Source organism: Camellia sinensis, chromosome 11 (assembly GCF_055761805.1).
Source record: "Camellia sinensis isolate YWXY chromosome 11, ASM5576180v1, whole genome shotgun sequence".
NCBI classification, from domain to species: Eukaryota; Viridiplantae; Streptophyta; class Magnoliopsida; order Ericales; family Theaceae; genus Camellia; species Camellia sinensis.
In genome coordinates, this window is record NC_138971.1 from 131,032,855 (window position 1) to 131,057,893 (window position 25,039).

Below are 25,039 nucleotides of genomic sequence, written 5' to 3' on the forward strand. Positions count from 1 at the left end.
TCAGGCATTGAATGGGCCTTAAGCAACCCGATGAGTTGGGCCACAGGTCAGGCCGAGTTCAAAATGATGGCCTAGGCCCAGGGTCTTGGGTTGGGTTTGGGTTCGGGCTCGGGCCCACCCCAGGCTACGGGCGGGTTTCTGGCCACCTATGAACCGCGAGCCATTTTTACACTCCTAAAAGAAGGGGTAGTAAAGGACCACATCAACTATATATGTAAATCAAATGATAGAGACCACTGAAAATTACATTAGAACACCAAGATCTAGTAAAAAATGATAAAAATCTCAATACGCATGAATCTGAATAAATAATTTTACAATTGAAAATATATTACTCTCTCTGTCTTAAAATATTAATTTTTTTTTTAAAACATTTAACTATTTTTAGTAGTATAATTATTACATTTTAAAAATATTAATGATAATAAATTTAAAAGAAAGATAAAATAAAAATTTATGTTATTTTAATTATTAATTTTTAAAAAAAAGATTAATATTTTCAAATAATAAAAAACAATATTTTATGATGGGAGAAATAAAATATTTTTAAATATAAATTTTAATCAGATCACGTACCACACCAGCTACACATGCTTCGACCCATGTGCTAGCTAGTAAGGTGGGTCTAGATTATGTAGAACTTTGAACAAAAGATGGACAGCTCATCATGGGGAGATTTAGGGTTGGTTTTGGGTGTCTTAAAAAAATGTATTTTTTATCTTTTTATAAAAAGATATACAGAAAAATAGAAAGGTGATGTGATAAAAAAAAGATAAAAAGATGGATTATATAGGTTATGTCAGACTTGCCCTTAAGTTGGGTTTGGTACATAAATTTAGATAAAATTTTAAATAAATAAAAAATAAAATATAATTATATTTTATTCACATTTTAAATATTTTTTTACATTTTAAAATCCTATCTAATCTTTTTAGATTTCTATCTAAATTCATATTCTAACCACAATTTTAATGGTTAAAGATGAGTCATGAAGGATTGTTGAGGGTGTCGTTTTCGAGAGGCTACTAAAACTTCCTTTGGACGCTTCTATTTTAGTTTAAAAATTAAAAAATTATTAAAAAAAGTCAAAAATGTACAGCTCCGTTTGGTTACAATTTTAAATTATAACTTCATCCATTGATTTGAGTGTATTGTTTATTTTAAATTTTCAAATCATAATTATACACTTATTTCTCAAAACTCAATTCAAAATATAATCATTACTTTTCAAAACTCATAACCAAACACATAATTCAAAACTCTTTTCAAAACTCAATTCAAATCAATATTTTAATTTTTAAATATTTAAATATTTTAATTTTGTTAAGATTTTAAATATTTTAATATTTAAATATGTTACGATTTTTTTAATTTTTAAATTTTTTTAATTTTTTAAATATTTTAATTTCAAAATATTACGATTTTAATTTTTTAAATTTTAAAATATTTTATAAAAATAAATTCAAACTCTATTTTATAAAAAAAAAATTAAATATTTTAATTTTTTTGTTATGTATTTAGTTACGATTTGAGTGTAGAGTTGTGAAAACAGTATGGAGTTTCGAGTTATGTGTTTGGTTATGAGTTTTAAAAATAATTTCTTAATTGAGTTTTCTTTTATGTGTTTAGTTACGATTTGAGTGTAGAGTTGTTTTTAAATTTAAAATATTAACATTTTAAATTATTTAAATTTTTTGAATATTTAAATTATTTAAATTTTTACGATTTAAATTTTTTAAATATTTATTTTAATTTTTTACTTATTGAATTTTGTAGATTATTTAAATATTTATGATTTAAATTTTTTGAATAATTAGTTTGAAAAAAAATTATTTCCTTTGTTGTATTTTCAATTAAAAAATTGATTAATGTTATTTTCTGTTAATAATAAAAAAAATTTAATTAAATTTTAAAAAATGTTTGGTTATAAGTGTTTATCAGAATTTTCAATAGTGTAAAAGTAGTGTGTTTTGTTATGAGTGATAACAATTTGAATTAAGTTTTGAAAACTCTTTCCAAAACTCATAACCAAACAAATTTTCTTACTTCACATGTCAAATCAGACTTTCAAAACTCAATTTAACACTCTATTCAAAAACCATAACCAAACAAATTTTCTACACTCAAATCATAATTCCACAACTCACAAACTCAAAATACAATTCATACTCTCAAATCATATTTACAAAACTTTACTGTTGGCTTATTTTTCTTACGAATGAAAATATCATAAATGCGAGCGTGCCAGCAAGGATTGAAAAATCCTTACAGATTAAATTCAAGCAAATTATCAAGCGACTGCGTTGACGGTTCTTTTGTCTCAACAAAGAGGACTTCAAAATTGTCAAGTGTAGAAAAAGAAAAATTAAAAGAAGAAAAATGGAGACGGAGAAAGACGATTGAGTGAACAATCAAAGTAATTATTACTTACCTCTACTCATATGCTTCGAAAATGAAGTACATAAAATGCTTCGAAAAGGAGGTGCTGAAAATAAATGCTTCGAAATATAAATTTATGTTAAACTACTTCTAAGATAAGAAAAATAACAAGAAATATTGAAATCAATTGTCTTTGATTTGAATTTTGGATAATTTACAATGTAGCCATGAATGACTATTTATAGGCAAATATTTGTAGAAAATAACTACCCAATAACTATCTAAAACTACCCACTTTTCCATCTTCATTCTCATAATGCCACATATCCCTCCATGTCTTCGTAACTTCCTTTAACCTCCAATTTATGCTCCATGTTCGCCATTTAATTCTCCATCATCTTTTCATATTTCACAACTTCTCATAACCTTCAAATGAGTAGGAGGATGCCGCATGTCCTGCAATTATATAAATAATAAATAATAATAAAAATTACAGATTTATAGTGCTAACATCTACCAAACGCAACCTGAATTTTTTTATCATCATCAGGGTCTCACCTTTGTGATTGAAGATTTGGTTGTACATGATAATGGAACATCTGCAGATCTGGACAGCAATGAAGTAAAGGACAAATGGCGACGGAGAGAGAGCCACTCACCGATGCCGCCATCATCGTCTCCTCTAGGTGTATACAGATCGTTCCCCCTCTCTATTTTTCGTCTTCTCTTCCTCCTCATTCTCTCAATCTTTTCTCCTTCCCTTTCTCTCGCCTTTTCTGTCTTTCTTCTGTTTGTTTCAGAGAGAAAAGGGAAAGCAAAAATAAATAAATACCCAAAACATCATCATTTTGGGTATTTGAGCTAATTTTTTTCCGAGCTACGATGTATATTTATTTGACATAATAAGTGAACTTATTTAGATAAATACACTTATTTGAGTCACATAATCTCTCTATTTTTTTTTACACATCTTTTCATAAAAAGTCAAAAAAAAATACTTATTTAGATCATCCGAAATAATATAAGTTAAGCAATTACAAATTGATTGAAGGGATAACTTAAGTTAAAATAATTGATAAGACAAATGACAAATTCAAATGATAATCATTTCATTTTTTTTTTCACAATTATCAAATCAACTATATAAAAAAAAAAAGAAGTCAACTATCATTTTAAACATAACTTTTTTAATTAGGCTAAAATAATTTTTAAAAAAATTAAAAAATCAACAAAAAAAAATAAAAACTAAATCGATAAGACCATCTCCAACGGTGAACCAAAATTGATATCAGATTCAAATTTTGATGAAAAATGTACTTTTCCATGCTCCAACCGTTGCAGCAAATGAATATCAAAATGAGAAATCAGCAAAAAAAGTATCAAACTGAGAACAAGTTATGATTTTACCAAATCACTGTTACTGACCGTTCGAAAGAGGGACATCGGTTGCCCGGCCGGTTGACCAACCGGTCAACCGGTTCATCAGATTAGGCGACGGGTTTGGACTGTGAGGGGTTTGAACTGGCTGAACTGATGGGTTTGAACTGGTCCGTGGCCTGAGCTGTGTAGGTGAACCGGTCAACCGGCGGTTGACCGGCTGGTTGACCATCCGGTCGCCCGGTCTACGCATGAGAATGGTACTGCCTTCAACAGGTTTGGTTTGACAGGTTTGGTATTTTTAGATAGCTTATTTTGTGGACTTGGAATAATTTGAAATAATTTGAAGGGTGATATAAATTTCAATTTCATTGAAAATATAATTCAAATTGTTATCTTTTATATAAATATTTTAAAATTAGTCGTTTCAGTAAATTTACCGTTGGATGGACAGAGTCTTTTGATAATTTGCCGCTCATATACATATTTTAAAAAGTAGCCGTTTTAATAAATTTACCGTTGCATGAACAGAGTATTTTTAAAATTTACCGTTGATAATGTGTGCTATAAAATATATCAGTTTTGTATCTCAAGATGACAGAGTCTTTTATTTTGAGAAGAGCATTACATTGTATGTTGTGAATTTTGTTTCTTCTGTGATTTTTCTCCTTTGAAACTTTAATTTATATTGTATATCATTCTAATATTTTTTACTATTTTACATATTGTATGTACTGTATTTTTTTGAAGTTATGGAAGATTTTCAAATGTTTGAAGAATCCTAAATGTTTCAGCACAACACTGATATTAATTTTATGTCGGAAACTTCGCGAGAACAGAACACGCAGAGCAGTGATAATCATTTCATTTCAGAAACTTCTCGTGTTTCTCGTGGTAAAGCATTTACAATTATAGAAGATGAAACTTTATGTAGATCTTGGTTAGCAGTCTCTCAAGATCCCATTACTGGTAATAGTCAGACTATGGTTATATTTTGGGAACGAGTACTTGTTAATTTTAATTCACAATTGAGTGGTGAATCAAATCGAAACCGTATTTCTTTGTCTCACCGTTGGTCTGCCATGCAAAAGGCAATTAATAAATTCTGTGGTTTTCTTGAACAAATTCAACTGAGGCAACAAAGTGGAACAACTGAGGCAGACATGGTAACATTTATTTGTGTTATTAAATATCAAATTTCTTCTCTAAATGCATATTTGTTATTAAAATTGTTGTAATTTTTTTTTGTAGGTCGCTGAAGCAAAGCGGATGTATCATGTAATACAGAAAAAACACTTCACATTTGATACATGTTGGGATATTTTGCGCCGAAGTTGTAAGTGGGATGAATTTCGAACACAATCCAAAAAGAGTACGCAACATGCTTATCCATGTTCTAATCCACCAACTGAAGAATCTGATGCATTTCAATCCAACCAGAATAATGTTCTGCACGAAGAACCATCTAATCCATCAACACGACCAATTGGTACTAAAGCAGCGAAACAGAAGTTGAAGAATCAAATAACCCACGATAGTAGATTTGATGAAATGGCTGCCAACCAATCCAAAATGGTTGAAGTGTTATCAACTATTTCTGCTAGAACTATTGAGCGAGATGAACAAAAGGCGATCGACCGTAACCAGAAAGCTGCAGACCGTCGAAGAAGGGCCGAAGATAGGGAGGAACAACTAAAACTCCTATCTATGATTAATGAAAGAGAACAACGAAATGAAGATCATAAAATAATGTCAATGGACATGACAAATTTAAATCCAATGCAAAGGGCATACTACGAAGATCTTCAACGATAGATTTTATTTCGAACAACTAATAGATTACCTTGAAAGGTTCTGTATTTACTGGTTTCATCTATTGGTGTCATCTATTGGAAAAGGAAACGGAAAAACTGTGTACAATTATATGAAATGTCTCACTTGCGTTTTCTATTTATGTAAAATTAGAAATTAATTAATTTGTTCTCAGTTTTTGTTTCTTGAGATGGTTGCATTCTATTCTCTACTGCTTCTTTGGATTCCATATTAATTGGTAAAAACAAAACACACCAATTGCTAAGTACTTATCATGAATGCAATTCTTCTTCATGGATATGTCAGATAAGGGGCTCATATATTTTTTTTTCTTCTACAATTTCCTACAACTATCTAAATGGGTGTTGTTCTTCTGTTACGCAATCAAGTCCAATGGGCTACATCTTCATATTGTTATAGATGATTATAATTCCAAGGTTTTATAATTTCACCCTTCATTCAATCTGCGTCTTATCTTCATCTCAATGAATCTCCTCTGTCTGATTTCTCAAATAAGAATATGTTGTACATGTACTGTCACGACCCGAACCCGCCCCCATGGGTTAAGGACGTAACCGGCCAGTAATCCTAAGATTACCTACGGCCTCAAACCAAAACAGACTTAACACATCAGAGTAAAGGGGCCAAAAGGGAAGCAAAATTTAAAAACTTTGTCCATAGAGCTGTGCTTACATGGCACATCAAAACAAACCATACATATGTCCGTTAATAACTCACAACAGAAACATAGCGACATAGGTTCTGTACAGACAGGATCATCCAAAACTAAGTCAACCCATAAAACCATAAGTAGACATATACAAAACTTCGCCAACCTGACAAAATGTAAATACATAACAAAAGGGCGAAGACGAGTCTCGTGCGTGAGACACAAGGGCTGACTCTCTCAAAACCTTAGTTGTTCCACACAGACTTCACTGAGACTGGGTCTGGACTTCTCTTGGCTCACCTACAAACACATGAATGAGCGTGAGCGATAACCCAGTGAATAATATCAAATCAAATACAAAAGTTACATAACAATGTAGAACAACATGTTCCAAACGGCCTTGGGCCCAATTCATACTTCTATTTAACAGATATATGTAACTATACGAAATGCAAATCAAGTAACTGTAGTTCCAAACATTCTGGCCCTTGGCCCATTCGGGTTTCCATTCATGGAAAAACGGACTTCGGCCCATTCACTTATGTCGAAACGGCTTTCGGCCCATTCATTTCTGTCAAAATGGCCTTCGGTCCATTCATTTATGTCAAAACGGCCTTTGGCCCACTCGTTCATGTCAAAACGGCCTTCGGCCCACTCACATATGTCAAAACGACCTTTGGTCCGTTCGTTTACATCGAAACGACCTTCGGTCCCTTCATTTATATCAAAATGACCTTTGGTCCATTCATTTACATCAAAACGACCTTTGGTCCATTCATTTACATCAAAACGACCTTCGGTCCATTCAATTATATCAAAACGACCTTTGGTCCATTCATTTACATCAAACGACCTTCGGTCCATTTATTCATATCGAAACGACCTTCGGTCTACTCGTTTATGTCAAAACGGCCTTCGGCCCACACATTCGTGTCAAAACGGCCTTCGGCCCACTCATTCATGTCAAAATGACCTTAGGTCCATTTATTTCTATCAAAACGACCTTCGGTCCATTTATGTTTATTCCTGTCAGACTTTTGTCCACACCCAATTAGCAACTTACAAAGCATATAAGGGAGTAATAATTGGTCATTCACAATCATTCAAATATCGATATTACTCACAGTGATCGGCTTGTGGATTTGCCCTGGAGCTTGACCCTACACATTTCATGAACACAAAAGGGTCATTAATAGTTCAATCCGTTCTTTAATTCACATATTCCTCTTTAGGCTTTATTATTATCTCATTAACTCATTTACAATGCTTAACATATGCCTAAGAGTGCTTGCGAGTGAAAGAGAACGGAAAACAGAACACCAAATGCAAAAACAGGATTTCAGAAAATAGGGTCCCCGCTCGAGCGTGGACTTCCCCGCTCGAGCGGACCCTTAGGTCTGCGAAAGTACTGGTTGCCTTCAATTCCAGCTCGAGCGTAAACTTGGCCGTTCGAGCGCCTGTCTACATAGCTCCCCGCTCGAGCGTCAACTTCCCCGCTCGAGCAGGAACCATGTCTGCAGAAAATGCTGGGAGCTCGTTTTCTCCGCTCGAGCGGCACTTCACCCGCTCGAGCGGACATCGAAAATCTGGGTTTTCCAGATTGAGTTCTTGAGCTTCATCTCGACATTCAAAAGCTCTAAAGGCATGATTTCGGTCCAAACTTCACATAATCATGTACTAACATGGTACAAACATAGAATTACAACATATTAAAGCTCAATTTCATAATTTATCTATATGCATGTCTCAAAATATCTCAAACCCATGACCAACATGCTCAAATTCAAACATTCAAGACTTATACTCCCATGATTTGTGCATGCATGTGGGAGATGCTCATCATTCTCAACTTAAATGGTACAAATGGTGATTACCACATAAGCTTTAACCAAAACTCTACATGAATCATGTGTTTCAAGCTCAAACATGCAATTTCAAAGTAATTCCTTACATGCATGAGTTCTAAGACTTCAAACTCAACAAAATCAACTCATTACATGCTCTTGATCACAAACAACCCTTGAACTTACAAGATCACAGATTCGAACTTATGAATTCAAGAATCAATGCTTACCTAGAGGCTCAATCTTCACAATTATGGCCAAGTCTTGCACCTAGCCTTCCCAATTCACAATTTTGAATCAAAATGCCCAAAGGTGCCTCCCCTCTCTCTCAAAGTCGTCTCTCTCTCTTTTCTAGAGAGTTAAACTTCAGCCAAAATGATATAAGGGTGAGGAATTGATCATAATGAGGCCCTTATTTAGCCCCACTCAACACATTATTTTATTATATAACAATTGGGCACTTAATTTATCAATTTAATCCTTTTAAATTGACCAGGATCAATTTTCAATTAAATTTCACCGTAGGCTCTAAAAATTATGCCAATCACAGTGGCGTAAACAATTTCGGGTTCTATGGCCGATAAGGCCCTCAATTTAATTCCCGAAGCGGATTATTCAAACAGATAATCCTACAGTGAACAGATACGAATTCAAAATCACATATTATCACATAATGGCACACAAAATCCCGCTAAACACATAACCATAAACAAATTAAGGACCAATTTAGCATAATACAGAACAGGGGTATCACAGTCTTCCCCCCTTTAGGAAGTTTGGTCCTCCAAACTTAAGTTACCCTTAGTCGAACACAATTCGGAACACCTTTCATTCAACGGTTCCAATCCTTTTTTTTTTATAGCCATTTACTTAGTCTCAAAATCAAGCAACACTCTGTTCTCAATCAGTTAGGGACTTACATTTTCTTCCATACAAGGCTTGTATGGTGTCACACCAATCTAGAGTGCAGGCTGTGGTTGTAAGCAAAGTTTGCCAACAATGGATAGATATAATGAAGTAAATATCTGTTGAATTTTAATAAAAATGTGCTATAATGAAGTAATTAACATAAACACTGTCTTTTAAAATGCTTACTGAAAACATGAACTTAGAATTAAAATGTAGACATGTATTTTTAATGAAGCATGGCCACTGAAAATTTAAGAACATAATAATGTAGTATAAAGCATGCAAACTCTCTATTCAGTACATATCAAATGAATGTAGCTCATGTTTTAAAACATGAGTACTGAAAATTCAGTATTGTAGTTCAGGTTTTAGTAAACTACATTTATTTTATAGAACTACAAAGTAACATCAAGTAAAAATCAAAATCTTGTTCTGTAGTGCAGGTTTTAATAAACTATATTCATTTTAAAAACATTAAAGTAACATGAAGAAAAAATCAAAATCTTGATCTGTAGTTGAGGTTTTAATAAACTAATGTCATTTAAAAAACATTAAACTAAACTCTTGTTCTGTGGTTGAGGTTTAAATGAACTACATTAATTTTCAAGACATGAAAGTAAAAAACATTCATTTTCAAAACATGAAAGTAAATAAACTCATGTTCTGTGGTTGAGGTTTTAATAAATTACATGCATTTTGAAAACAAGAAAGTAACATCAAGTGAAACTTAAAATGCAATTATTGTGTGGTGCATGAAAGTAACATATAGTGAAATTATGTTCCTGTCTTCTGTAAACCAGTTGAAGAATTGAGTGGCATGCACACTGGAACCAAAAAAAAAAATTACAAGGGCCGGTTGACCAACCGGTTGCCCTGTGAATCATCTTGCTCCAATAATGCTGCCTTTTTGTTCTGTTTTGATGATCTGCCTTGTTTTGATGATCTGTCTTGTTCCTCTGTTCCTACTGATGCTGCTTTCGTGATGATGATGTGGATTCACAATTGAAAATGTAGAGTGTGTGGTTAGAGGGCTTCAGTGAAAACATGTGAAATGTGAATGTGGTGATGGCAATGTTCAGCTGATATAGAGGATGGTAGGTGGTTGAATTGATATCTTCTGAATGGTAGGTGGTTCAATAAATGATTTGCCACATATAGTTCAATGTCTGTAGGGTAATTGTTGAATGTGGCAGAAAAGTAGGTTGAATGCATCAACATCAAAGTCATTTACGGAATGGCACAAATAATTGATGCCACAAATAATGCAGAAATAATTTATGGAATGGCACAAATAATTGATGCCACAAATAATGCACAAATAATGTATGGCATAAATACATTGAATAATGCACACATAATGTATACATTGAATAATGAAAATGCATTGAATTTAAAATAAATATACATACAAATACATTGAATATACATACTGAAATGCATGCAATCAGTCCAATTATAAATATTGAAGATAAATCCTTACAAAAACAATTATTCGAATGCACAAATAATGGCATGCATGATGAATCCCACGAGCCAGACCCTTACTTAATTGAATGCTTCATTTGATGAAAAAATTGAATGCTCCAATCCTCACTTCTTAAAAATGCCAAACCCGTAATCATCAAATCTTTTTAAAAATTCCAAACCTATTCCCAAAAGTTTGAGAATCACGAATTTGGTAAAAAGCTTTTTTTTGCCTTGATTTTATGAAAGAAATGTAAAAGTTTGATGTAGATTGGAGGTGATTTTTACCAAATTTGTCATCAAATTTTAATTTGATAAAAGATTGAAGATTCTTAGGAAATGTGTGATTCACTGTTTAAGGATGGAAGGGAATCAATGAGTAATGGTAGGAATATAAATACAAAACACAAGACAGATATGTCTCATATGAAATGTGATGTACATGATATGAGATCCACATATAAGACTCATTTCATGTAAAACATATATGTCATATTTTATATTTCATATTTGTGTTCCTACACTTATTGGGGAATCAATAGTGAACCAAACTTGCAACTCCAAAACAGAATTATAGAACTCCAAAACAGAATTGTCATACTGAAATAAATTATTTTGATGATTGTTATAAATTGAACAGAGAACAATTATGAATATTGAAGATTGGATCACCACAATAGCACATCTAATCACATAACTTCTGCGTTACTTGGTTAATATAGTGCATCATAATGAAGATTACAAACAAGACGACCTTCTATTTCTTTACTAAACAAAATTACAAAATATATCTGTGGTGGATCTAGTTTTCACCGCGAAGATGCCACATATGTTCTATTAAATCATTACAGAGGGCATGATATGCATTTTTATCCCTAATACCTAAATGACGAGACAAAAATGATTCAAAGTCATTGGTAAGAGTAGAGGAAAGTTGCACTGGTGTGTTGGTAGATGAAATTTCATAATCAAAATCAAGGTGCTCCTCCCTCTCATCTTCAACAATCATATTGTGTAATATAATGCAAGTCTTCATTATGTTGGCAAGCATTTTTGGATCCCAAAAACGTATAGCACCACCTATAATTGCGAATCGAGATTGGAGGACTCAGAATGCCCGCTCTACATCTTTCCTGGCAGACTCTTGCATCATTGCAAAATGTTGTCTCTTTGCTCCTTGGGGAGAAGAAATTGTTTGAACCAGTGTTGCCCATTGCGGGTATATACCATCAGTAAGGTAATAACCCATATCGTAACTATGTCCATTAACAGTGTAGTGGACAGGGGGAGCCTTACCTTGGGCAAGATCAGAAAACAAAGGTGACCGGTCTAATACATTCAAGTCATTGTGTGACCCAGGCATTCCAAAAAATGCATGCCAAATCCATAAGTCATAAGAAGCTACTGCTTCAAGAATAATGGTTGGCTTTTTTTGATGGCCTACGTATTGACCTTGCCATGCTTTTGGACAATTTTTCACTCCCAATGCATGCAATCTAAACTTCCCAACATACCCGGAAACCCCCGAACCTCGCCAATAGCAAGTAACCTAGCAATGTCAGTTGGTGTCGGAGATCTCAGATATTCTACTCCAAAGATTTCAATCACTGAATAACAAAATTGTTGCAAACTTTGAATCACAGTGCTTTCCCCAATACGTATGTAATCATCAACTGCATCTGCTGCAACACCGTATGATAATAATCTCATCGCTGAAGTCATTTTTTGTAGGGCAGATAATCCAACTACATGAGTTGCATCTTGTTTTTGAATAAAATATGAATTGTGTGTTTCGATTGCATTCAAAATTCGTAAATACAAAGGACGACGCATTCGAAAACGTCTCCGAAATATTGTAGGTGAATACATTGGATTTGCAGCAAAATAATCTGCAAACAATCTGTCATGACCTTACCTTCTATCTCTGCGTATATACTTGTGACCTACAATAGAACCCCCTATTTTCTTTGAGCTATCACTTGACTTAAGAATCTGAAGCATTCTACTGGTATTCTGCTCATAAGCTGCTAAAAGTGTGATCATATATTCATCATCAGACTCCTCATCAGAGGAGGAGGAAGAAGAAGAGGATGAAAATGAAGTAAATATTATGGATTTCAAAGTATCCATTACCCTCTGTTTTTGTTTAAGATATGATCCTTGTGTAGTTGTCTGGCATATAAATAATAATGTGTTTATATGAGATTTTGGTAAACCAATGGAGGGAAAAACAAATAGCAAAATAATTAGGAACAGAAACGGAGGGAAATCAAAAAAAAAATAATAAAATAAAATAAAGATTACCGGTCGACTGGTCGGTTGACCGGCCGGTCAACCAACCGGTCGCCCCCTACCAGTTCACATCGGTCAGTTCACGTTGGTTGGTTCAAACAGTTCAGTGGTTGGTTCAACACAGTTCAGAAAGGTTTAAAAAAAAAAAAAAAATTCCTCTACCCGGTCGACTGGTCCGGTCGACCATCCGGTTGTCCTGACTGAGATTTGATGAAGGTGAACCATTGGAGCGTGAAGTATCAAATTCAAGAAATGGCTATTTTTTAACTCAAATTTAATGAAATATTAGATTAACCGTTGGAGATGCTCTAATATATGGTTCTCAGAATCCAACTAGAATAAAATATCCTAGTTTTGTTCTATTTATGTCAAGACGTTTGAACCTCCCACTTGTAACTAGTCAGAGAGAGTGAGCAACTAGTCGGAGAGAGTGAGAGAATCTAATATTTAGTTCTATAATAACTCTCAAACTCTGCAGAGTAGTTGAATTCTTATTAGCATTTAAACCATCATGAGCTGTTATAATAAATACTATTAATTATATAACAACTTTAGTTAATTATTATTTAGGGCAAATTACAAACACCCCTTCGAGTTTTGATAAAAATACAATTTTTCCTCTGAGGTTTAAGAAATTACAAATTGCTCCCTAAGGGTCAAATTTTCATAACAAATTAGGAAAAATTATGGGAGAATCTGTATGAAAATAAAAATCTCATGGGGCAATTTGTTATGAAAATATAAATTTCAGGGGGTGGGATGTAATTTCTCAAACCTCAGGAGAGAATCTGTATTTTTACCAAATCTCGAGGGGATGTTTGTAAATTGCCCTATTATTTGTTTATTTATTTTTGTTTGAATTCTTATTAGCATTTAAACCATTATGAGCTATTATAATGCTATTACTATTTAATTATATAACAACTTTAGTTAATTATTATTTATTTATTATTTATTTAGTTATTTTTGCCAGCGACTTGTTAAGACTTCGTTTAGAACATCTCCCATGCATCCTCTATAACTTTAAATATGAAAGATTTGTCCCTTCAACCCATCTTCTAAATCCATCTCTATTTGAGAGGAGGATGACTTGATCCTCTATATTTGGAGGGAGGATGAAAAATAGAAGATTCCCTCCAAAATACTATTCATTGTATATTTTTTATTATATTACAAATAACTTTTAATATGTAAATTTAATTTTTATAAAATTGGCATCATTAAAAAGTATGAAATCATACCTTTAAAATGAGTATAATATTAAATATATTTTACAAAAAATCTAAAATTAAATATTTGTTAATGAACAAAAATTACTTTTTGATGAAGGGATGATGAAGGGTTGTGGTTGGAGTTTGAATGAATAGTGACATGCTCTATATTTACATTTTGAATAAAAAAAACTATTTTCATCCCCTTAGTGAGAGGATTGGGTTGGAGATGCTCTTAGGAAGTGAAGTTTGAGACTTTTTTGATTATTTTAGTCACAAAAAATAAAATAAATTTTTTAATACAATAAGACAAAGCATCACATCCAATCTATAAGTATTATATTATTTCTCTCACAAAAAATAAAAAAACCCAAAAAGTCCAAAGTCTTTCCAAACGAGACATTTTAACCCTAGACTAAAAAAGAACCAACTTACTTCCCAAACAAACCCCAAAAAAGCACGTTTTTTTATTTTTTTGGTAACTGTCTTCCGCCTGACGTTGTTTTTGTCGTGAAGGATATAAATTATAATAAGTGTCCCACACACAGACAAACTCACTCTCTCTCCCTTCTGTCAAATTTCACATTATTGTGATTCATGTCACTATCACATTGTGTATTTGTATTGGAATAATGCTTGGGACCCTTTTTTGGGGGTCACCCCCTCACCCCCTTTGTCACGTGGCGGGTGGTGATTGAAGGAGCAGGAAAAAAAAAGAAAAAGAAAAAGAAAATGTAACCAATAAGAGAGAGAGGGGATCAAAGGAGGTGGGGGAAAAGGGAATGAATCATTGTTGATTTGTATTGAGGTCGTTCGTAAGCCGTGACGCTTGCATACCCTTTTTTTTGGTTTTCTCACTTTGTCGTCAACTCTTTTTTTTTCATTATGGGTTGGTTTGGGAAGTGAATTAGCTTTTTGATTTTTTGGTTTTTTTTTATTATTTTAATCTGGGTTAAAAAGTTTAGTTTGGGAAGGACTTTTTAACTTTTTGATTTTTTTAACTTTTTTTTGTGAGAGAAGAGTGTAATGATTATGGATTGAATGTGATGTTTTGTTTTTTGTAATTAAAATAACCTATTTTATTTTTTGTGGCTAAAATAACCAAAAAAAACCTCAACCAAGGCTTCGTTTTATGTGTTGTTGTTCTTCTCTCTAACATTTTCCTTATATTTCATAGATACATACATACATACATGCTCTTTCTTCTTTTTTGCATATACATTCATATTAGAAATTTTGGCTCCGTTTGTAAAGCTTCTCAAATTATAGTTCTACTCATTGATTTGAATGTGTTGTTTGTTTTGAATTTTTAAATCATAATTTTACATTCATTTCTCAACAAAATATAATCATTACTTTTCAAAACTCATAACCAAACACATAATTCAAAACTCTTTTCAAAACTCAATTCAAATCAATATTTTAATTTTTAAAATATTTTAAATATTTTAATTTTGTTAAGATTTTAAATATTTTAATATTTAAATATGTTACGATTTTTTAAAATTTTAAATTTTTTTAATATTTTTAAATATTTTAATTTCAAAATATTTCGATTTTAATTTTTTAAATTTTAAAATATTTTATAAAAATAAATTCAAACTCTATTTTATAAAAATATTTTTTAATATTTTAATTTTTTTTTGTTATGTATTTGGTTACGATTTGAGTGTAGAGTTGTGAAAATAGTATGCAATTTCGAGTTATGTATTTGGTTATGAATTTTAAAAATAACTTCTTAATTGAGTTTTGTTTTATGTGTTTGGTTACGATTTAAGTGTATAGTTGTTTTTAAATTTAAAATATTAACATTTTAAATTATTTAAATTTTTTGAATATTTAAATTTTTACGATTTAAATTTTTTGAATATTTATTTTAATTTTTTACTTATTAAATTTTTTAGATTATTTAAATATTTATGATTTAAATTTTTTGAATATTTATTTTGAAAAAAATTATTTCTTTTGTAGTATTTTCAATTAAAAAATTGATTAATGTTATTTTCTGTTAATAATAAATTTTTTTAATTGAATTTTAAAAAGAGTTTGGTTATGAGTATTGATTAGAATTTTCAATAGTGTGAAAGTAGTGTGTTTTGTTATGAGTTATAACAATTTAAATTAAATTTTGAAAACTCTTTCCAAAACTCATAACCAAACAAATTTTCTTACTTCACATATCAAATCAAACTTTCAAAACTCAATTCTACACTCAATTCAAAACTCAATTTAACACTCTATTCAAAAATCATAACCAAACAAATTTTCTACATTCAAATCATAATTCCACAACTCACAAACTCAAAATACAACTCATACTCTCAAATTATATTTACAAAACTCTATCAAACGCAGCCTACAATTTTATCCTACACAGCTAACCTATGTTGCAAAAATGTGATCTGTGGCCTTAGCATATGTGAAATTACCTTTTTACCCCTCATTTTCAATTTTTTTATAATTGTATTTCTGTTCGAACCCAGCGCGTATGTCAAAAGCTGCATGTAAGTGGACTGGTATGACAGTGTGTAGTTGAAGAGTGGTTCCATCAATGAAGAAGAATAAAGAGTGGTTTCATTAATGAATCAATGAAGATGAATAAAGAGTGGTTTCATTAATGAAGATGAATAAAAAAATATACATAGTTGACATTAATGCAGGGGCGGAGGCAGCATAGGGTCATCGAGGGTCATGTGTTCTCTCAGTTTTGAATTTTTTATTATTATTATGTATAAAATGTTTTTTTTTCTTAATATATTTTTTGGTTAAAAATTTATTATATTGTTTACAATAAATAATTATTTGATATGGTAAAAACACTATATGGTATTATCCGTATCGTAGTTTAAATTAATAATGTAGTAAAAAATATTATAAATTAGATATAATGAACTAATTATTTTTAAGTGGTTGACATACCACTTAGTGTGATTTGTGATTTTTTGTGTTTTGAGTATCACGTAGGTAACGTCATATGATTCTCTAAGACTGTTTAATAATTTTCATTCAAAACACATCATTTATAAGTAATGTCATCTCTTTAATATTTTTCTATCAAATAAAAATTAAATAGATTTTATAATAATTTGTGTTATAAATGATGTGTTTTTATTTTTTAAAATTAAGAATTTTAATCCATAATTTTTTGTGTTAAAATTACAAACTTACATCATTATCCCACATCGAGCTATTCCATATTATTATAGAATTTTGATTTGTTCTTATTAATAATGAATATGTAATTTTTATGTTTAAATTTATCTCATAAAATTACTGTGTTTGGTTTGAGTTTTCTGTATTAAGTTTTTTGAAAATTAAGTTTTTTTATTTTCGTTTTTTTTTTTTTAGTGAATATTTTAAAAATTTTAAACATTTTTTTTACTTTTTTAGATGCACATTACTTAGATGTGTCTAAAAAGTAAAAAAATTGTGAAAAAGTATTTTAAAAAATTAAGAAATATATAAAAATATAAAAAAATGTACTAAATTCTTATATTTTTTTATATTTTTGATATTTAGTGAATTTTTAAAAGATTTTTTATAATTTTTTTACTTTTTAGGTGTATTTATGTTAGGTGTGTCTAAAAAGTAAAAAATTTACATAAAATATTAAAAAAATTCAGTAAAAACAAAAAAACACGAAAAATAAGAGTGTAAAATTTTTTAAAAATTGTTTTTAAAAAATGAGAACTAAGCAAATCACTAACCTAATTTATCTTAATATTGCTCATGATTTTTTAGTAAAACACGGAACCTAGTTTATCTTAATATTGCTCATGATTTTTTTTAAATAAAAAATCATGATTAATAAGTGCTCCCTAACCTAATTTTCTTGCTTCCGCTACTGCATTAATGTTTTCACCAGTTTGTAATGAAAATTTCAAAAGAGTTTTGACATATGTACAGTTTGTAATAAAGATGTCAAAAAATTAATAAATTTATTACTTTTCACAAATTATATCAAAATATTTTCGTCAATCAATTTTTCCGAATTATTAAATTGGTGAAGTCCAAATTATACATTTTTTTTGGTACAAATATTCTCAGATATACACTTCCGTGAAATCGTTTATATGCAAACCAACAGTATGTGCCAATAGTTTCAGAGTCCGGATCCTCTACCGTGTTAACCTGCAGTGATTCCAGTGACACTTTTAAAACGACGTCGTTTTGATATTTTTTTTAATTTTTTTTTCCAATCTTCTCTTTTCTCTGTCATCTCTCAAATGTAAGAGACCACAAACCCTAACAAACAAAGAGACGAAGAGCAACGGCGATGTGACGGCGGCGAACTTGAGCTCGATAAAATGTTAAATATACCTCTTTAATGACCAAACCAACCCCTAAAACCAATCACCAGTGAAAAATTTTAAGAAATTTCCCGGGCCCATTTTCTTGTATGTAAGGTGTAAGGCACCAAGTTGATGTCCACTTCCGAAGGACATGGCTGGCCCTTTATCACAGCAAGGTGGTCTACCCATATATCTGTGTCTCTCTCTCTCTCTCTCTCTCTCTCTCTCTCCAACTATTTCACACTCAAGTCTTTTGGTCTATCAACAAAGATCCTCTCTTTTTCTCTTTTTTTCTTTTCAAGATTTTCTTATATTCCTGTCTATTTTTATTTAGGACTGATTTGTCATAACTTAAAAAAGATAAAAGGTCAAAAAATTAAAAAGTTATCATTATTCACTAAAAAAAATAAAAAATCAATTTTCTAAACAAAAGTACAACTTTGGTTTGAGTTTTGTGCAGCTGCTGTGCTGTGTTTGTTGACAAAAATGAAATGATTGGGTGTAATTTTGGATGGTTGTTGTTCGGCCCGTGGGGACCATCACGGGTCCCGTTTTAATAATCTGAACCGTTCAATGTGTAGAACTCGTCGAGTACTATATATCTATAAAAAAATGACATTGATCGGATATCGATAACTGCATGATCAAATCAGTTATGTACAACAAATGGATGGTGCTATAATTAACGATTAAAAATAAATAAATATGATCAGATAGCTATCGATATCCGATCAATGTGATTTTTCATAGACATATAGTACTTGACGAGTTCTACACATTGAACGGTTCAGATTATCAAAATGGGACCCGTGATGACCCCCACTGGCCGAACAAAACCGTCAAGTGCAATACTCGAAAAGTAGCCAATAATTTCTTACTCCCATTTCACTTGTGCAGATTGTACGACTGTGGCCCACACCTCTCCAATCTTCTCCTACACACTTCTTTATATAATTTTTTAATACACATTTTTTCATAAAAAGTCAAAAAGTTAACCCAAATATCTATATTTTTTTCCTCAACTTTTTAGTCCAAAAAGATAAAAAGTGCACTTATTTAGGACACCCCAAACAACCCCCTTAATTTGAAAACAAAAACAGTAAATTACTCAATAATAAGCAAGGTTTGTTCCTGGCTTTCATGGCAACCAACAAGTTCTGGGTTTTCTCTTTCTCTTTGAGAGTTGATCTTGGGAATAACCTCATCGCCTCCTCCCCTCGCCTCACCACCGGAGTCATCGTCGACCACCCTCCTCTGCATTTCACCTTCGACTTCGCTCTTCTCTGTTCGTCTCTCTCAAAGATGGGTTAGGTTCTGGAACAAATGAGAGAGAAACGAAAATGAGGGGGAAAAAAAACTTATCAAAATGACGTCGTTTTGAAATCACCGCAGGAAGCGCGGCAAGAAGCCACGGCAGACGATCTGAACACAATAGTTTCATGTTTCCCAGGCATATAGGTGACTTGCTACTTGTACTGTTGTTGCATCGCTTAACCTGATAGCATGTCAAGTGAAGTCACTTGCTCACAAATTACACAACAAATTTTGAAAGGGTAAAATTGTCACTTTATTCATGTTCACTTTATTTATATTATTTCTTTTAATATTTTTTCGTAAATAGTCAAAAAATTCTTCCCAAACATGCTAGTTTTTTTACATCATATTTTAACTAAAAAGTTAAAAAATTACTAAAAAAAACCTATTCCCAATAGGTTATTTGAGTTTTTAGTTATTTTAATCTGATTAAAATAATTGTGTGTAAGAAGATAAGTGGGTTTTTTTTTATAGCTGATTTAAAAATTGTGAGAGAAAAAATAAAATAATTATGGGTTAGATATAACATTTTATCTTATTAACTATTTTAATCTATTTTATCTTTTAGTAAGTTATTTTAGGCTAATTACCTTCCCAAAACACATCCTAAACTCTTAACTCATGTATTTACTTCTTTTTATTTAACACTATACAATAATCAAGGGGTGGTGATAATTTGGCAAGTTCTTGAGATAGAAACTTTAAGATCCCATGTTTTACTTTTCTCGGAGCTAGCCATTCGAGCGAGAGTACATATGAATGGTAAGTCGAATTTTCTAGGCCTGAACAAACAGTATCGAGTGTTAGGAGTATGAGTTTGAATTTCTGCCTGTGTACGAGTCCAGGACTTACTGCTACATGGTTGAGTAGCTCTGTGGGTGAACCTCAGAGGTCACATCTTTGTAGTTAGGCCTGTAATGCTATATAAACAAAAAAATTCATACATAATGATGTGGTTCATTGTGAGCCTTTCATTTCAAAATAAAACACCATCGAATATGAATTTATTTAGGATAATGCTATATGAGACATTTAGTTATTTGTTTGGTAGAAAATTTAGAACCTGTACGGGGAGCAAATATTCCGGCAAGCCCGTACTCCTTTCTTCCGAGCTCCGTTTATGTCCGATCACCTGCGCGCAAATAATGGTGAGCTACCCGGCGGTGTGTGGCCGGAAAAACCCTCCGACGATCAAGTTAGCACACACCTTAGGATAGAGAGAAAGAGGGAGAGAGGTGTTTGAGTGTAAGAAATTCCTTACAAAGTGTTCATCTGTCGCGTATGGGGGGCGCAGACATGCTTATATACCCTTTGCGCCCTATATCCACTCTCAGTCATCTCCTGACGCGTGGCTCCGCTATCCCATCTGTCAGCATAAACCTTGCCGATCATCACCTAATCTCAACTGCCTGCCTACTCAGCAGGAGCTCGGCAGCCGGGCTGCTCTATCCACGGCCGTGCTACGTTTCATACCCAAGCATCTCACTGGATAAACCCAAGGAGGACCGGGCTAGGCGGCATCTCGGCAGAGCCTAGCCCGGGCACCTCCTGGGGTCGGCCTCCCTGCCGATCAAACGGTCTCCTCGGTTGACCACGCCTTTCCGGGCGCCGGTCACTCAGCTTGTCTGACTTCAGCCATCCCCTGATCAAGCAACTCGGTCCAACCGAGCACTTCCTTGCCGAGCTTCTTTTCGGTCCGGGGCGGCTCACACTTGGCCCAATTCCTACCCAGGCCAAGTTCTGGCAGCCCATCTCCGGGCGGATAGTCGATCATCTCGGCCCCATGCACGGTTGGGCTCTCTTCCTGCTCAGCCGTTGCCTCAGCCCAATTCCAGATCATAAATCACCCTCTCAATTGCCCCTTAATTCCGTCCGCGAAAGCGTGACTGGGATTACTCACTTCGACCGAGATAACATTTCTCCGGTCTTAAAGATGCCAAAGCTCGACCGGGCTAGTTAACATAATTGTCTGCAAACTTGCCCGGTTATATTCCTCGGCTGACATCCTTTTCCTCGAAAGTAGCTCGGTTGGCTCTTCGACTCTTCAACCCGTCGCTTCAGTCCTGACGTCGCCATAAATGGGGACACGTGGCGGGCTGCCATTGGTCATCGAGCAGCCAACCCGCCGTTTTTGCCAGAATTTTGAATTTGGGCGGCCTCTCCCGTCTATACATACAGGGCCTCCCAAACTCCATCTCCTCTTACTGCCATTCTATTATACGACCTCAGAGCTCTTGCATCCTTGCCTTGGCCTCGTCTGGCATTCTTCGTGTTCGAGGGAATAGATCCTGCCCTTCACTGTTGAGTTCTTCTACCCCTATTTTGTTGCTATTCTCTTTCATATTACATACATTAGGGCACAAAAACGTAGCTCTTAGGGCATAGGCCATAGAATCCGTCCCAAACCTCCCACTGTTCTTGGTGTTCTTCATCTTCATGAAGAACACTAAAGAACTGGGGCGAACCGGGCTCCTGGTCCTCTTTTGATCCAAAAAACCAATCTAACCGAGCAAATAACAAGTTCGTCTCAACCCCAGCAAAAACCGAGATAATAAAAGGGCTTGGTCACTCAACCGGGCTAACATCTGGTCTGCTTGGGCGACCGAGCTCCTTAGTTAGAATAGACAACCGAGGTGGTTTGGCATTCTTAATGACCGAGCTAAAGTCCAACTCCTTTTGCGCGACCGCGCTTACACTTACACTTGCCATCCTTTTCCTGCAGAGTCCAAGGGGACCACTGTCATTCCTGAGGCTCTCAGGACCGAGCAGCAACCAATTACTACAGTGCCAAACCCCTCAGCCGGGCTGTACCAAGCCGGCCACAAATGGGAAAATTCCGCTTCCTAGTGGATACTCCGGCCGCGCTGGCTGCGTTCAAGGAGGAGTACGGTGTCCCGGCCGATGTCCACCTGGAGCTCGCAGAAGAAGAGACCACACCTTGGGGTAGAACAGAACAATGCCCTTTCACCGTGCTGTCAGTCGTCGAAGGAGGGCTCCGCTTTCCTCTGAACCCACTCATCACCGAGTTCCTACGCCGAACCGGGCTAGCACCCACCCAAGTGTCTACCAACACTTACCGGATAATAAACGGCGTGCACAAGCTAAACAACCGGTTAGGCATTAGCCTAGGTTTAGCCGAGATCCTGCGCCAATACACCCTAGGCCACACCGGCGACGGTCTTGCCTATTATCTCAAGATTAGACCGGGCAGAGAGAAAATCGTGACCGGCACACCAGACAAGGATCTTCACGACGATGATTTCTTCTGGGTGTCTGGCAATTATGAGACAGCCGAGGTACCGGGCTGGATGATTAGCAAAAACTTTGGCAGCACATGTAAGCCGCGCAAATTACCTCGGTTAATACACTTTCTTAATGTTTCTGTACCTTAATCATTCTCTTCCTTGTTTCTTTTGCAGCCATCCAAGCCTTGCAAGCCAACTATAACTTTCCCAACGTAGAAGCAATCAGGACCGCGCTTCGCTACCGTGACCGAGATTGCAACCAATTGCTCGGCTACAGTCCCACATACAAATACTCCGCTCCCCGCCGGAGTAAAGTTACTGATTTCCTCCGAGCTCCAACGCCTCCACCAGATCCAACTCTGCCAGACGTTTCCCTCATTCGCCTGACAGAGGAACAAGAAATGGCCAAGCGCAGCAGAATCAAGAACCTGCTCACCGCCACATCCACCGAGCTGCCGAGCGTTGTAACTCGCTCGCCAGCCGTCGGTCAATCCAGTGGCGCTGTGGTCGCCCTTGCCTCTCAAGCGACCGGGCAATCCAGCCGAGAACCCTCTGCACGACGTGCCGGTAAAAGAGCTCGGGCAGATCCATCCGCCGAGCTCACTACCGAGCATCCATCTGACGCCCCCGTCCCAGTGCTGGCCTGGCGTCCACAGTTGAAGCACCGGGGTCAAGACATCCCGGCAACGGCTTCGATCAAGGCTGACAAAGAGCATCTGCTCACCTTTCGATCTATCCAAAGCTTTTCTACTACCGAGCGACGTGGTCGGCAGCGACCACGTCCCTGACACTCGCTTGGTCAAATCATCAGTGAAGTCTATGGCTAGGGTAAGTCAATGTTCCTCTGAAAATTTCACAAGTGTTTGCCCGGTTCCTTTTCTAATCAACTTTGCTTTTTGCAGGCCATTCAAAAACAACACCTGGTTTTGGAGCGCATCCACAGACTTCGGCCAAAGGCCAATGACACAGCCAGCCAGGTCGAGAGCCTCCAAGCCGAGCTCGGCCGGGCTAAGTCTTCGCTTGAGATGGCCAATTCCGATAACAACAGACTGCTCGGTCAGCTGGATGCGGCCGAGAAAAAACGGGATGAGCTCTAGACCGAGGTAGACGAGCTGAAAAAGTCGAAGAAGAAAGCTTGCCGGGCTGCTAATAACGCCGGCTTTAACGAAGCCGAGCAGCGCTACAAGAAGCAAGTCTTTGCAACACAAGACATCTACTTCAAGGCTGGCTGGAAGTCCGCCTGCGAACATCTCGGCCAGGGCTCTGACACCGACGTATTTGCCAACCCTCCTCCAGCTTCGCTACTGGTCTACCTCGTTCCTTATGCAAATGACGTCTTCAGTGCTTTGCAAGCTGAGGCCGAGGAAGGACTTGAAGAGGAAGACGGTAAGACAGATTCTGAGGCAGAGGAGGCCGAGGTGCAAGAGCAGCCCGGCAATGATGAGCCCGGTGCCCAAGACGCAAGTCCAACCATCAACCTTGATGCTGGCGAGGACGAGTTTACCAATCTCTCCCCCCTAGTTTAGTTTTCTTTTCTTTTTTGTATTTTTGCTTTCAACGCTTCTGATGTAACCGGGCTCTGTCCCCTCCTTTTGTATTGATTTTCTTGTCAATGAAAAATTCAAATTTTGCATAGTGTTTGCACGGTAGTCATCAATTCCATCTTCAGCAAAATATCTCGGTATAAATCATTGTTTGAACAAAACACCTCGTCAACCGGAATTCATAACTTGGTTGAAGTACTTAAGCAGAACAAAACAACAAATTTATAAACCAAAATAAACATCTCGGTTGGTAATAACAAAGTTGAACAAATCATCAACACTTCCAACCGGATTAGATCATCTCGGTTGGGAATCCGAAGTTGGCCGAAACACCAACTTTTCCAGCCGGAGTATATCATCTCGGTTGGGAATCCGAGGTTGGACAAAACACCAACTCTTCCAACCGGAGTACATCATCTCGGTTGATAATCCGAAGTTGGACAAAACACCAACTCTTCCAACCGGAGTACATCATCTCGGTTGGGAATCCGAAGTTGGACAAAACACCAACTCTTCCAACCGGAGTACATCATCTCGGTTGGGGATCCGAAGTTGGACAAAACATCAACTCTTCCAACCGGAGTACATCATCTCAGTTGGGGATCCGAAGTTGGACAAAACACCAACTCTTCCAACCGGAGTACATCATCTCGGTTGGGGATTCGAAGTTGGACAAAACACCAACT

At 35.0% G+C, this 25,039-nt stretch overlaps 2 protein-coding genes and 1 long non-coding RNA gene across 3 annotated transcripts; 1 reads left to right on the forward strand and 2 right to left on the reverse strand.

Annotated features, from left to right (window-relative positions):
* Window positions 1-2,556: 2,556 nt before the first annotated feature.
* LOC145802138 (uncharacterized) lies at window positions 2,557-3,047 on the reverse strand. The gene is made up of 2 exons (XR_014344523.1): window positions 2,938-3,047; window positions 2,557-2,835 (listed from the first exon to the last, which is right to left on the reverse strand). It is a non-coding gene; the product is annotated as an uncharacterized LOC145802138 (long non-coding RNA).
* Window positions 3,048-4,081: 1,034 nt separating this feature from the next.
* LOC114310126 (uncharacterized) lies at window positions 4,082-5,697 on the forward strand. The gene is made up of 2 exons (XM_082894792.1): window positions 4,082-4,922; window positions 5,008-5,697. Exons 1-2 carry the CDS (start codon window positions 4,542-4,544, stop codon window positions 5,569-5,571), a joined length of 945 nt encoding a protein of 314 aa, XP_082750918.1. The 5' UTR covers window positions 4,082-4,541; the 3' UTR covers window positions 5,572-5,697.
* Window positions 5,698-11,563: 5,866 nt separating this feature from the next.
* LOC145802631 (uncharacterized) lies at window positions 11,564-12,177 on the reverse strand. The gene is made up of 2 exons (XM_082895390.1): window positions 11,970-12,177; window positions 11,564-11,784 (listed from the first exon to the last, which is right to left on the reverse strand). Exons 1-2 carry the CDS (start codon window positions 12,175-12,177, stop codon window positions 11,564-11,566), a joined length of 429 nt encoding a protein of 142 aa, XP_082751516.1.
* Window positions 12,178-25,039: the final 12,862 nt, after the last annotated feature.

Coding starts and splice junctions, on each gene's coding strand:
- LOC145802631 (XM_082895390.1), bottom strand. CDS start 12,177: ATGACTTCAGCGATGAGATTATTATCATACGGTGTTGCAGCAGATGCA. Junction 11,785..11,969: donor CGAGGTTCGGGGGTTTCCGG/GTATGTTGGGAA, acceptor TGAATGTATTAG/ACCGGTCACCTTTGTTTTCT.
- LOC114310126 (XM_082894792.1), top strand. CDS start 4,542: ATGTTTCAGCACAACACTGATATTAATTTTATGTCGGAAACTTCGCGA. Junction 4,923..5,007: donor GAACAACTGAGGCAGACATG/GTAACATTTATT, acceptor TTTTTTTTGTAG/GTCGCTGAAGCAAAGCGGAT.